The 13,428-nt window shown below is 36.4% G+C and overlaps 1 protein-coding gene and 1 long non-coding RNA gene across 4 annotated transcripts; one reads left to right on the top strand and one right to left on the bottom strand.

The window, feature by feature from the left end:
• Nucleotides 1-1,804: 1,804 nt before the first annotated feature.
• LOC110796859 (phytochromobilin:ferredoxin oxidoreductase, chloroplastic) lies at nt 1,805-7,795 on the top strand. Of its 3 annotated transcripts, none has more exons than XM_056843475.1 (9): nt 1,805-1,973; nt 2,199-2,455; nt 2,744-2,872; nt 5,377-5,471; nt 5,664-5,757; nt 5,854-5,985; nt 6,435-6,539; nt 7,249-7,299; nt 7,388-7,795. In XM_056843475.1, the coding sequence occupies exons 2-9, from the start codon at nt 2,255-2,257 to the stop codon at nt 7,565-7,567; spliced, it is 987 nt and encodes a 328-aa protein (XP_056699453.1). In that variant the 5' UTR covers nt 1,805-1,973; nt 2,199-2,254; the 3' UTR covers nt 7,568-7,795. The 3 variants fall into 3 exon arrangements, with proteins under 3 accessions (XP_056699453.1, XP_056699454.1, XP_021857634.1); XM_056843476.1 differs by having other exon boundaries at nt 5,843-5,881; XM_022001942.2 differs by having other exon boundaries at nt 1,806-1,973; nt 2,753-2,872.
• Nucleotides 7,796-9,232: 1,437 nt separating this feature from the next.
• On the bottom strand, nt 9,233-10,226 carry LOC110796867 (uncharacterized). The gene is made up of 2 exons (XR_002535691.2): nt 9,988-10,226; nt 9,233-9,702 (listed from the first exon to the last, which is right to left on the bottom strand). It is a non-coding gene; the product is annotated as an uncharacterized lncRNA (long non-coding RNA).
• Between the last annotated feature and the right edge of the window lie 3,202 nt (nt 10,227-13,428).

Raw genomic sequence — 13,428 nt, 5'->3', positions numbered from 1 at the left:
ATCAAGCTAGTCTAATAATGATAGCCTCGCCTAGACACGCAAGCACCCGCGGGGCCCTACACACCAACACCGACCACAAAAACAAACTTGAATTTTCTCAATTTCAATCATCAAGACCACAAACAAACACATGCAACTACAAAAATCAACAAAAAATTAAAAAAACCTTGACCAATTTCACCATGTAGAAGGGGGGCGATTATTACACCAACAACATTAATCAACTATACAATGGAGATACCAATTACCTGATGATGGAGATAACTTCCGAATACAATGCTTCACTTGAGCATGTATGGAAGAAATTATTTTGGAATTGGGAAAGGAGGAGGAAGGCTTCTCAAATTCTCTGACTTGTCTTTCAATTTAACCACCCAAAGTGAAATAAATGTACTTTTATTTTACGGATTTTTCATGAAATACCCCCGAGTTTTTAAGAAATTCACCAAATGCCCCTCGACTTTCAGAAATTCATAAAATACCCCTATTTCAATACTAAATGTACCAAATATCCCTATGACGTCATTAACCCAATTAACCCACCCATTAACCCATTTTTCCCAATTAATCTACTAAACACTTAATTAACCGATTTTTTTTCTTTTTCTTTTTTCTCTCACCCATTTCTTTTTCCAGTTTATTCCATGGCTGTCTTGGTGGTTGATGGGGGGGAAGGGGGCAGGAGAGAGAAAACATGGGTTCAATAAGAACGAAGAAGAGAAAGAAGGTGGTTAGGGTCGTTGGCGACTGATTTTATTTTGTACTGGAATGCATAATAATAATCTGTACTTCGTATGAATGAGGGAATGCTGATTTCAATTGTTCAAATGTAGGTGAACAATTTGGTTATGGCAGCAATCGGTTGCAATTAAGCTTTGTTTGTGTTGTTAATTTAAGTTGTCTTTGATGCTATTAATGAGAGATGTGGAGCTAACCTTTATTCGATTGATAAGGTGGTTTTGGTGAAGAGAGATTTCCATGAAGCTCAACTGCTCAAATTACTTACAAATTGGGGATTTTCAAATCGAATAAAGATCTGATCTAATTTGTTTATTCAACCCTCACCAAAACCAAATTAGATAAAGATAATTTATTCGATTGAATTTTATCGACTTCAAATCATCATTTTCAAATCCCTCAAACAAACAAGGGAAATTCCTTCCCAAGTGGTTTCAAGTTTCAACCAGAGGAAAGAGAGAAAAAACAGGAAAGGGGGAGAGGAGAGAGATGGAGCAGCGACGTCAGGTGAAGGAAATACATTGCTTTTCTAAACAGGTGAAGAGGACGGGGTGGTGGAGGGAGGTGTTGGCAGGGGGCTCGCAGAGTCGCAGGGGTGGCGGTGGACGGTGGTAACTAGTAAGGAAGGGAGGGGAAGGAGCTAATGGAAGAAGGAATGGGGAGATAGAAAAGAAAAAGAAAAAAGAAATGGGTGGGTTAGTGAGTTAATGGGTTAATGGATGGGTTAATTAGGTTTGTTAATGGGTGGGTTGATTAGGGGTGTTAATTAGACGTTAATTGGTTGATTATCGGGTCGATGACGTCATTTAAAGATATTTGGTGTATTAAGTTTAAAATAGGGATATTTGGTACTTTTAGTATTAGAATAGGGGTATTTTATGAATTTCTGAAATTCGAGGGACATTTGGTGAATTTCTTAAAAGCTCGGGGGTATTTCATGAAAAATCCGTTTATTTTACAGTAAGATAACTTTGGACTATAAAACACTTGAAATTATCCATTCACCTACAATTACCAGCCTACCCTTATATTTGATATATTTAATATTAATAAAATTGGCCCTTGATATGGTTAGCTGGCCAATCAAGTCTGAAAATTCTCCTATCTTCATCTCCTTCCTCCTCCTCCTCCTCAGTCCTCTCGCATTCTCCTCCTCTTAAAACCCTTACAACAAAAGCAGCGTCTTGTATTAGTCTTTGCCGACCACCTCCCCTTCACTGGTGCTGCTATTCTCGGTCAGTCGATTTTTCTGTTCATTTTTCTAAATTGTTAAATATATTATGGGTTGGGTACTTGGGTTTTTTGTTATCTTTGTTTTGGTCTTGTGAGATTCGTATTACACTTGTATCATATGTGGGTTTCAAATTGTTAAATATATCCTCTTGTCTTTGTTTTGGTGTTTGGAATTCGTATAATCCTATTCAATTTTTCTGACAATCACCGTTCTATCTTCCCCTTAGGCCCAGGGCGGACGCCCCTCCGGCCCTGCCTCAGGGACGGGCCTAATCTGACGCTGATGGTGCTTTTGCGGTTTCCTTTACCTGAGAAGCTAAACCCCTGTTCTCGGTGTCAGTACAACAATCGTACCAACAAATTCATAGAAAACAAGATTAAATTGGGAACCCAAATTGTTTCTGCTTTATCTTATCAGAAGTTTGTAGATTTTGCTGTTGATGAAACTAAGCATCGTACCCATCTCATCCCTTCTCCTTTGCAGGTTATTTCTAACTATTTCAATAAAATGTTGTATACATGTTGGATATTTGAGGCTTTATTGGTTTGTGAGATTAGTTGTTTATACATCTGATATGGATCTAGGCGAAGAATCAAACCAAATTACTCCATATTGTCTTCACTTATTGTAGAAAATCTGCACTAGTTCTTCTGTTCATCATCCTGTTTCTTGCATGTACTGAGGTAGTCAGGTGTTGTCGATTGTAACAGTAATAGACTTCTTGCATCTCATTCTTTGTCAGTTCTTCAATCATCCAATTAATTGTTTCAGTATCAACAGGAAAAGTTCAGTCATATTCAAGCTGTAGATGGAAAAGCCAAGATAGATTTTCTATCCTTTGAAGCTTCTAAGATTAGACTACTTCGCAGTATGCACATCGACGGGGGTGATTCACTGCAGGTACTTTTTCTTTCCTTTTTACCCCCTTTAATATATACATCTTCATGGGTTTTTATAGAAAACAATTAGTCACAGATCATAATACCTAAGACGAAGTTTCTGTCTGTCTGTCTGTCGTGCTTCTTGTTTAGAGAAGCTTTATAAAAATGTGTCAATATGCTAGATCTAAATTTATTGAAATGGAATGATATTTATACCAATTAAATAGGTAAATCTATTTCTACCAAGACTTTATTGTCATATGAGTTTGCCAATGCTCAATGCCTTGTAAAAAAAACTTCATACGTGTAATTTAAATTTATGTAACACAATTTGAATATGACGTGCTTTAATAATTTTCAAAATGAGATGGTAGAGGGACTTACTTCGAGTCTTATACAACTCAATTGTTGTATTGAATCAATCACTGATCAATGATCATTAATCATTTGTTTGTTCATTCATCATCATTACCCTGTTGCCTTCAAAGAGGCTCCCGCCACAAGCGCTGCGGGGGGGGGGGGTTGGGGTCGGACGTACGCATCATTGCAGAAAGGCTGTTTCCAATCATTTGTTTTTAAACGAACTTTATCTGGAAGCGGATGTTTGTCAAACAAGATGACGGTCTAGCAGTAATTTACTTGACCCATTTGGGCTTGAGCCTTCACTTAGTATTGTGGTTATATTCAGTAAAAGTAGTCTGTCTAAATTGGTATGGTAGTCCTTTTATAGATGCAAATTCCACGTGGTTGAAGCTACTTGGATAATCTGGATAGAAGCAAAAGAAGATACAACCTTTTACTTACATTAGGGTTCCTTGTTTATTTGACTCCTGTCCTGGAATTAGGCGGCGATTCCAAAATTACCAAGTTCAGCCTTTGTGGTATAACGCTTAAGTATTGGCTGTTGATTTCGTTACTCCATGAGTCTTAGATTTTGAGTTTTAACGGTCTTAATTTTGTGCATAAGAATTTAAGAATTAGATTGGACAATGTTGTATTGAAGAATTAGCTGGATGGACAAGTAATAAGATTGAAACTTAAGAGCTGCTTAGAGATTTAATGGTGGAACAAGAGGATGTAAATATTCTTTATATTACAGTGGAGTGGTATGTTGGAATTTTGTTTAAATTTTCTTATATTGATGTTCAACAAAGGTACACTGCTTGCACATGTTAGTTATTTGATCATTTGATGGTAAAAGTTGATTAACCTTGTGCTTTGAGCTTGTGATTTTGTGGAGACTATAATTTACTGTTGGTGTAGGGGGAAATGTTATCCTCTTTGACTTCAAATCAGGCTATCAGCGTTATGTTCTACATTCCTAGAAGCAAACCATAATTAGCAAGAATGCAGAAGAAACGTCAGATAATCCTTAGATGAGGCTTAGATGAGATTACTCTCTTGGCGGTTAAATTTTTTGGGAAGATTGTTACGCGACACAACATGATGCTTAGTTGAGATTACTGTCTGGGCTGTAAAATTTTTTGGGAAGATTGTTACGCGACACAACATGACGTACATGCCATGCTAACTATGTGTATGACATGCATTAAACAACAAAGTAGCAAATTTAGATCTTTTTTTTTATAGATATTTTTGTAAAGATCCTCAACAGGTGCATGGGTGTTAGAGTATAGTTTGGTAAATATGTGTGGTGTGCTCTTGAGAAGCAATAACAAGTAATAACACATAGGTTATTTTCTTGGAATGGAGGGGTGAAAAAGTAGTAAAAATAAATTTTGAGCAAGTTTTGCATGTCTTGTTGTTAAATTGGACTTGCTTCAAAAGTTATGCAAAGTAAGGTTATATGCAACAGGAATCTTGCTTTGATATGGATGAAAATAAATGTGTGGGTATTGGATTAAAAGGAAGTCAGCAGTATTATCGTCATTGTTCTTTATGTTTCTTAGGTTCTCGTCACATAGCTGAAGTAATATCGAGACAATATTATGACTTAGAAATGGAATATTGTTAAATCTTACTTTCACTTGTCGTGTTTGGCTAATAATTCTTTAGTTTGTTGCTTGGCTTTCTCACATATTGTCTAATGCGGTATAATGTGTTGGGGATGGATTGAAACATTCTACCACCATTTTGTTTTTTAAAAGTAGGTCTTCTTGCCAACACTCCAATAGCCTTCGAATTTGGGAAGAAAAGGAGAAAGAATGGACGTCATTCTTCGTGAATAAAATTGGTCTTTACCATCACTCTGATTTAATCTTCCCGTAATAGACATTTAATCTTGATTTTCTATTAATACATGGAGGTAAGCCTGCTTTTTCTTGCAGCTATCACCTTAAAATTCAACTAGGGTTTGAATCCAAGTGTACATAGTTTTCAAGATATATTGTTAACTAATAATGAACATGCTTACATTTACTACCTGATAACTCAGTGCTAACTAAATAATCGACTGTTATTGTTTTAGCTTCTTCCATTATGCACATCAGTGTATAAAACTCGATAAATTTTACGAAATATCTACATGTCTTTGTTGTTTTATCGTCAAAATATTATGTGCAGGTGTTGGACTTTGGCATCTTCCCAAATGTTGCTTTCGATATGCCAATTTTTTGTGCCAACTTTTTTACCAGCTCATCGATGAGCATTATTGTACTGTAAGTTGCATCTCATAATGTGGCCATTGCTGCTTCCTTTGTGTGTGAGTTGTGTTTTTGCTGATGAATGTTCTTGCTTTTTTGGTTTCTTTGCTCACCTTTCATAACACATGCTTTTTATGTTGATCATTTTCTTTTATGTGCTTGATTGAGTTGATCTGTATCTTACTACTTTGTCATAATCACATCCAGGGATCTCAATCCTTTGCATGATGTCATTTCTAATAGAGAATACAAAGAGAAGTATTACAAAAGTTTAATGCCTCTCAGCATAAAGTATGCCGAAGTAAGTTTTGTACTTCTCTCATTGGAAAATTTAGTCTTTGTGCTGTCATCTTCTACCATTCTAAAATCCATTGATTTCAGTTCAGTTTCTATGCAGCTTTTGCCTTGGGGAGGAAAACTTACAGGTGAATCTTTGCGATTTTTCTCACCAATAGTAATATGGACAAGATTTACTTCAAGCCAACACAAGGGTGACATTTTATTTGATGCTTTCAACGACTATTACAAGGTGCAGAACAACTCGAGGAATTGATTTATTTCTTTGTTGATTTGATTTATTGATATTGTTGCTTTAAAGCTGGAGTTGGAAATGATAGAAGATAATCGAATCGCATTACTGCTAACATTTAGTAGACAAGATTATTTGCTATGCTTTCATCCTTCCACGGTTTTGGCTTATAGTGGATTGAATAATGCACGAGTTGGAAGTTCGGATTAGTTGCTAAGTTTGGTGTTATTGAGGATTGTATCAAGTTATGTTGTCTACCTTATGTCATTCAACCTTCAAAGTTAATTATACCTTTGATTAATTGGAAAATTGGAGGTCCTGTCTGATTAGGGATTAATATCAAAAACTTGCTTGAGGATTGAGTCAAGAATGTGTTTTGGGTTTTATTTCCCATTAAACAATCCTACTCTGTAGGATACCGTTATCAAAATGTGCTGCTGCATTTGCAGACATGGCTAGACTTGATGGAACATGCGGTGCAGGAGCAGTCTCCTGCCCAAGTTATGCTCAACAGTGAAGCACAACATAAGTACCTTACATGGAGAGCGGAAAAGGTAAAAGCATTTTCCTCCTCTTATTTCCCACCTAGTATCATTTATTGAGCTTTTGTTGTATGACTTGATTGTTCATTTGTTCCTCAAAATGTTGGTATATAGTGAAATATTTTTGTTAGGAGAGAACATAGTTTATTTACGTTAATAATTTTTATTAGGTTAAAAACAGTTTTTACCCAGCCTGATTTGAAGAATGAATGTCACACTTTATGTGCGTGTTTTGTTTTTCCTCGTCTTTATCTCTCCTTCTCTTTCTCTCTAATTTTTGGTGTTAAGAATGAAAATAGTTTGAAACTGAAGTCAATTTAATACTTTGCATGTTTTACAACTGTAATATATGTAATAAGTGATAAACTGGTAATGTAATGAAATGATATGTAATTTTATAAGATGGTTCCATCCCAAACATATGGTAATGCAACTCAAACATCTATTGTTTTTTCATAATTTCCGCCAATTACCCATTTACCACTTTTGAGAATGGTATTGAGTAGCAATGAAAATTTATGAAAAATTGAGATGTTTGAGGGTGGAGAAGCATTACCACGTATATGCAGGATGGGCTGTCAGTGTAGTCGCGAAAGAGCTTTCTATAGCTGAACATCTACGAGTTATTGTAATAATATATTCCATATCAACTACGGAGTACTTATTTAATTAGTTAACGTGTAACAATAAGCCTGACATTGAAGTAACATTTGGAAAACAGGACCCTGGGCATTCATTGCTGAAGAAGTTGGTTGGGGAAGCAAAAGCAAGAGTATGCTTCTTAAACTGATGGCCTATTCTCTGGGATTCCTTTTCAGTGAATAATTTTATACTTATTTCAACGATATTCCATTTCATAGGATGTGTTGAGGAGCTTCCTGTTTAATGGAGTTGATGAACTAAGCAGGAAAACTTTTCTGGACTACTTTCCAGAGTACAAGCTTGAAGATGGAAGCATTAATGATAAGCGCAGTATGATGGGGAAGTCATTCGAGAACCGGCCATGGGATAGTAAAGGGGAACTCGTTGACAATTGTTAGAAGTAAGCTTAACATTGTAGTTGGGTTCATAATGTTGGGACAAAGATCGGTCGACATCCAAGATCAAAGATGCAACTGTGAAGGTGTAATTTACTGTCAGCAACACGGGTCCAAACATGTTAAAGTATAGAGCCTTGTACTTAGCTTGTTTGTTGCATTTGGTTTGGTAGTAGCTTGAAATCTCTGTGTAATGCATGATCAAAGCTAAATGTACTTTCTTTTTGGTTAGTTTGGTTACATTGTGTTACAGTTATTTGTTAGGACATTATATTAGTAAATTGACATGTAACCAAGTAAGGCTTGGCCTAATGGTAAAGGTTTGGACTCATAACTTCAATGTTATGGAAACAAACTCCACTAGAGGCTTTTTGGAGGTGAGGATTTCTCTTATAATCCCCCTCAATTCCACGAGTCTCATCTGCAAAGGTGGTTGAAAGTAGTTGTACAACTAGGGTCCATCTAAAAGGAGCTAGTTTTAATGATTAAGTCTAACTAGGATAATGAACTACTTCACGACCGGGAAAAAAAAATTATATTTCAAAGTGCGGGCAATGAAAATTTTGCTAAATATAATCCACATTATTAGAAATGTGTAATAGTTGGCATGGGGAAAATTGTTTTAAACAACCTGTTGGTGCAAAATGATACTTGGTATTAGAAAAAGTTAAAGTTTAGAAAAAACCATCATTCCATTATGCCCTCAAAATGACCCTCCTTGGTGTTAGCCCCCAACTTTCCCACCACCAAATCATTACCACCAGTCCACCACTTGAAGAGAACTAATATTCCAGTGTAATTTGCTTTCTAGACAACTCTTAAAACACAAGACTCACAAGCACCATCGTACCGCTCTCCTTTCTGGTCATGTATGCGTGTGTAGTGGCCCATCACCATTATCGTGTAAACGCGTGCTGTCACCACAAGGTTTGCCAACGGAAATCGACCATTGTAGTGCAACAAATGCAACAACCACCACTTCCCTTTCAATTCGTTTATTCATTCCTTATATTTGTAAATATTCAACATGGATATTATCTTTGGGAATTGGGATGAAGAGAGTATGAATGAGGTACGACTGTGCACAAAGCCAAGGAATCAGAACCATGCAAAGAGTTCTGAGGAACCATCAGGTACTTATGGAATTACCAATAATGAGAAATTATGTGGGTTTGACAGTTGAGGAAAAAAAAAAAGTCACAATTTTACCAGGCTAAGATTCTGACTACTATATACTAAATCACTAATTTTGTATCTTCGTTAGTGGAGCACCACTCACAATTTTCCCATGGACATTGTTACCTAATTTTGGTTAATCGGGAACATTAGGTTCATTTTGGCTAATTTTAGTTAATCGGGAACATTAGGTTCATTTTGGTTGTGGATGGAAATGTTGATTTCAACAATCACAAACTGATTTAATTCTTTCTAACTCAAGGAAATATCACACGTTTACTTCCTTTATGCATTTTATAGTTTCATATTTCTTTAGGTGTTTCATTTATGTTGGGTCATGTTCGTGTTGGTGTTGCCTTGTTTTATTTCAATTTTTGAGCTTAAGTGTCTCAAAACATTAAAGTCGTCCTCTGCTTTTTCCGGAGTTTGAAAATTGTAAGGAAATGCCGTAATTTTGGCATGAGGTATTTCTCTTTTAGAATTACAAAAAAGGACACAATCATCATTAATCATTCCATTTCATTCAACTCAAAACATGACAAGAAATTGTCTACATAACTTGAGTTTATGTGATCACTACAACACTAAAACATAACAATCCAAATTACTAACAAACTAGAATTTTGTTACAACAAGCTTCATTCATTCCTAACTTAAAAGAAACGACTTGAAAAGCACAACCAACATTGCAACTACGACTACGAAAACAAAGCCTCCCATAAGCGCTACATTCATCTTCAACTTTATCAACTTTTTTGTAGTTGGTTTATCATAACCTTCTGCCATTCGGTGCTTTACTTATCCATCCAATAGAAATAAATACAAGTTCGAGTATCTGTTTCTGTCATAGTACTTGCAAGTTAAGAATTTCCGACCTGGATTTTCATGAGTCCATGATGTTAGCTTTTGCAAAGGTGATCCACAGTAGCATAACTCAGCTGACCAATATCAACTCGTTGAACCTGTCATATGGAATCCAACAACAATCACATCCCATTCCCTAAAGTCGTTTAATGGATGAAATTAAAAACTCCCAAATTCTACAACTCAAGAACCCTAATTTCAGAATAATTGAATAACAACCCTTAATTCATAAATAAATACCAATTTCAATGCTATTCAACTTATACTAACTAAAATCACTTTCATATACCCCCAATTTGCACAACTAATCATTGTAAACAAAATCCCCAAATTCATTATATATCCCCAAATTGAATTAAACCACATAAATTGAAATTAAGCACCTTTTTTTCTTGACCTTGTCATGTTCGATTTGTTCCTTTATTCCATTTTCAACCCAAAAGTTCTTTTTAAGTTTGGTTCTCTAAATGGTTGAATTTGGGTGAAAGTTAAAGAAGAAGGAGGAACAAGGATGGAGGGAGAATGAGGATTATGTTATAAAGAAGGTACAGTCTTGGAAGTTTTGGAGGGAAAACATTAGTAAACCTAAATGTGGGCTCCATTAACAAAAAAATTGACAGAATCCATTAACAGGTGGTAACTTTGATGGTTAATGATTATATAAGGTGGTAATTTTAAATTAAAATTTTATAAGGTGGTAAGTTTGAAAAAGTGGAGTTTATAAGGTGGTAATCTTGGAAAAATCCAACTTTTTATGAATATCTCAAACTCTAAAGAAAACATAAGGATAATTAAGCAAAACAATTAGGTAACAATGTCCACGAGGAAATTGTGAGTGGTGCTCCATTAACGAAGATACCGAATAGTGACTTAGTATTAGGGGTGGTCAAAAAAACCCGACCCACTTGACCCTGACCCGTTAACCCACAAGGAAATAATCGGGTATTTTTTAGAAAAAATGTGAAATTTGCAGGTCGGGTACCCGACCCGGTAAAAGTTGCGGGTATACGGGCGGGTGCGGGTCATAATTTGTGTACAACAGGGTACCCGGTGAAAGAAATAATGCCCTTGGTCCAAGTATGCATTTAATGCTAAGTTTAATAAATGCGGTTCAGTATTAATTAACAAGTTAATAATTCAGTGAGATCAAGTGAACTGAATGCCTAGCTAGAGGCCGCTTCAGTTCAAGTGGAATTAATAATATTAATCCACAACTTACTCTTGACTGAACCCGTAGGGTCACACAAATAGTACGTGAAAGGATCAAGTATTTAAGTGAATATATTATTCATTAAGTACTCCATTTATGAACATTCGGATACGACGGATCTCGGGTCCAGTGGGAGCTGAAATCGTCAAAAGGAAAAATAAAGAATACTCCGGAAATGATGATATTGCCGGAAACGGAAATATGGTTCATGACAGAAATATAAATATTATCCAAGTCGTAGATGTTGCCGGAAACGGAAACATGGTTCGTATCGAAAAATATTATCGGAAATAGAAATATTTCCGGAATCGGAAATATTGCCGGAAACGGAAATAATACCGGAATCGGAAACATTGTCGGAAAAATAAATTATTTCCGGAAACGGAAATATTAACGAAAACGTAAATATTTGTTCGAAACGGAATGGATTCCGGAATCGGAAAACGAGCATCAAGCCGTCAAGCGAGCCAACCCATCGCTCGACAAGCAAAGGCCGAGCGCATAGCTCTGAGCACGAAGCCCAGCGCCAGCGCCCAGCCGATGGGCCAGCGACACAGTGGGCCACGCCAAGCAAGCAAGGCAACAACACACAGTGGGCCGCGCCAAGCAAGCAAGGCAGCAGCATCACCGTGGGCCGCGCCAAGCCAGCAAGGCAGCAGCAGCAATGCAAGTCCGCCAAGGCAAGGCCGCAACGTGCTGGGCCTTCGGCCAGTTGTGGCTGGGCCTAGGTAGGCACACGCACCAACGTGGCCCATTGTGGCTGCGTTGGATTGCTTCGTCTTGGGCTCCAAGAAAAGTCTAATTGCTTAATTCCCAAGTAACCTTGGATTAAGTATTCCTAGTCCTACTGGAATTGATTTAATTAAAAGTTTAATTAATGTTGCAATTCTAATTGGATAAGAATTTCAATCCTAGTAGGGTTGGTAATTCTATTCCTAGTAAGACTCAAATTCCTTATTTCCTACCCTATAAATATGAGGCTAGGCCCTCATAATTATACACATCAATTACAAATTGAAATTATTTTCTTTACTCACATTGTGTTCAAGGGAGAACATAATATAGTCTAACCTGAATACATAAAACCTTAAGTAACATCCTAGTTGGTTAAACCTAAGGCGGATCCGAACGTGCTGTGGACTTTCTACGGAGGGGCAACGCTTGGGGCTCTAAAGACTTGTTCTTGTTCGGTTCGGGAGCAGCTAGGGATGGCACGCATCACATTGTATGTAACCTAAATTATGCTCATTGACTATGTGGCAATTAATTTGGATTCTGGCTTTATGGTTTTTCCGCATGAATTATATTATTGTATTATTCGTAACCTAACAGTGGTATCACGAGCCTGTAATTAATTCCATAAACAATTATAGTTAAAATGGGTTAAATTTTATAAATTTGCAATGAATTAAAGGGGTGATTAATTTCGTGGATGTAATTGATTGCAAATTCGTGCGATTATTTGATTATATGTTCGCAGGATTTTTCGGCAGTTTTGTCAATAATGGTCGAAATCTTATGTTTTTATAGTGAATTCTGCATGTAAACGACGTTTTAAAATTTTGACAAAAATTAGATATTTGACGCCGAACCCAGAATTCCCAAATTCGAAGCCTAACTATGACTTTTCGGAGGTTTTAGTTTTTCGAATGCAAAATTTGTAATTTTTATGATGTTAAATTAAATATGTGCGAATCCAGTATGTAAATCTTGAGTCTATGATTGACCTACTGTATATGTTTAACAATTTTAAGGTCTAATTTTGTTAATTATACAACATAATTTGTAATTATAACTAATTTTTTGAATTTCAAATAATTTAGAATTTGTTTTGATTTTCATAATTAATTGATAATTTAATTAGGATCCTATGATTAAAAACCACCATAAAATTTGTTAAAATTGAAAAGTTTTAAAATTTTATGACCTAGATTTTAATCCCTAGGAAAATATGTAATAGGAAATTAATTTGAATAATAAAATTTCGATTTTTTTGCCTAAATTTAGTGAAATTAATATGAACTATTCATTTGTCGTTAAATTTGAATATAAAAGTTTTGATTTTTATAAATCGTTCACAAACTTGAACGCACGAAGCAATGGAAGCTAAGTGTTACCCATAAGGGGTGTTGCAATAGTACGGGCGTGCGACGACGAGCAAAGGAGCTCGTCGCCCACGCGGTGCTAGGCGACGAATAAGCACGAACGTGCACGCAAGGCCTCGGTCAGCATTGTGCACGTCGCTTGCAGTGAGCGATGAGGCGAAGGGTGAAGGGGCATGGCAAGGCAAGCACAAGCGAGCACTGCTCGCGCTAGCCCCTGCGATGGCTGTGCTCGACGACCAGCAACAAGCAGGCCATGGGCGCTGCACTTGTGCACGCGGGCCATCGGCGCTGCTGTGTGTCTTGCTTGGGCGAGGCGTGGCTTCGGCCTACGGCCTTGCCTTGGCACGTTGGGTCGTTCGTTTAATTTTCGGTTGAGCGTCGATTTTAATTAAATTTTGTAATTTTAATTTTTTTCGGAATTTAATTTTGATTAATTTAATTATTATAAATTATTTTATACTAATTATTTTAATAAAATTAAAACCTTGGTAAAATTATAATTAATTAAT

Source organism: Spinacia oleracea, chromosome 4, assembly GCF_020520425.1.
Source record: "Spinacia oleracea cultivar Varoflay chromosome 4, BTI_SOV_V1, whole genome shotgun sequence".
Taxonomy (NCBI): Eukaryota; Viridiplantae; Streptophyta; class Magnoliopsida; order Caryophyllales; family Amaranthaceae; genus Spinacia; species Spinacia oleracea.
Note: the sequence above shows the minus strand (reverse complement) of the source record. Positions and strands in the feature narration are given on the sequence as shown.

What these genes read in the sequence shown, in the direction of transcription:
- LOC110796859 (XM_056843475.1), top strand. Translation starts at nt 2,255, where the DNA reads ATGGTGCTTTTGCGGTTTCCTTTACCTGAGAAGCTAAACCCCTGTTCT. An exon ending in TCGATGAGCATTATTGTACT is followed by an intron (nt 5,472 to 5,663) that starts GTAAGTTGCATC and finishes AATCACATCCAG; the next exon opens with GGATCTCAATCCTTTGCATG. An exon ending in TTACATGGAGAGCGGAAAAG is followed by an intron (nt 6,540 to 7,248) that starts GTAAAAGCATTT and finishes TTTGGAAAACAG; the next exon opens with GACCCTGGGCATTCATTGCT.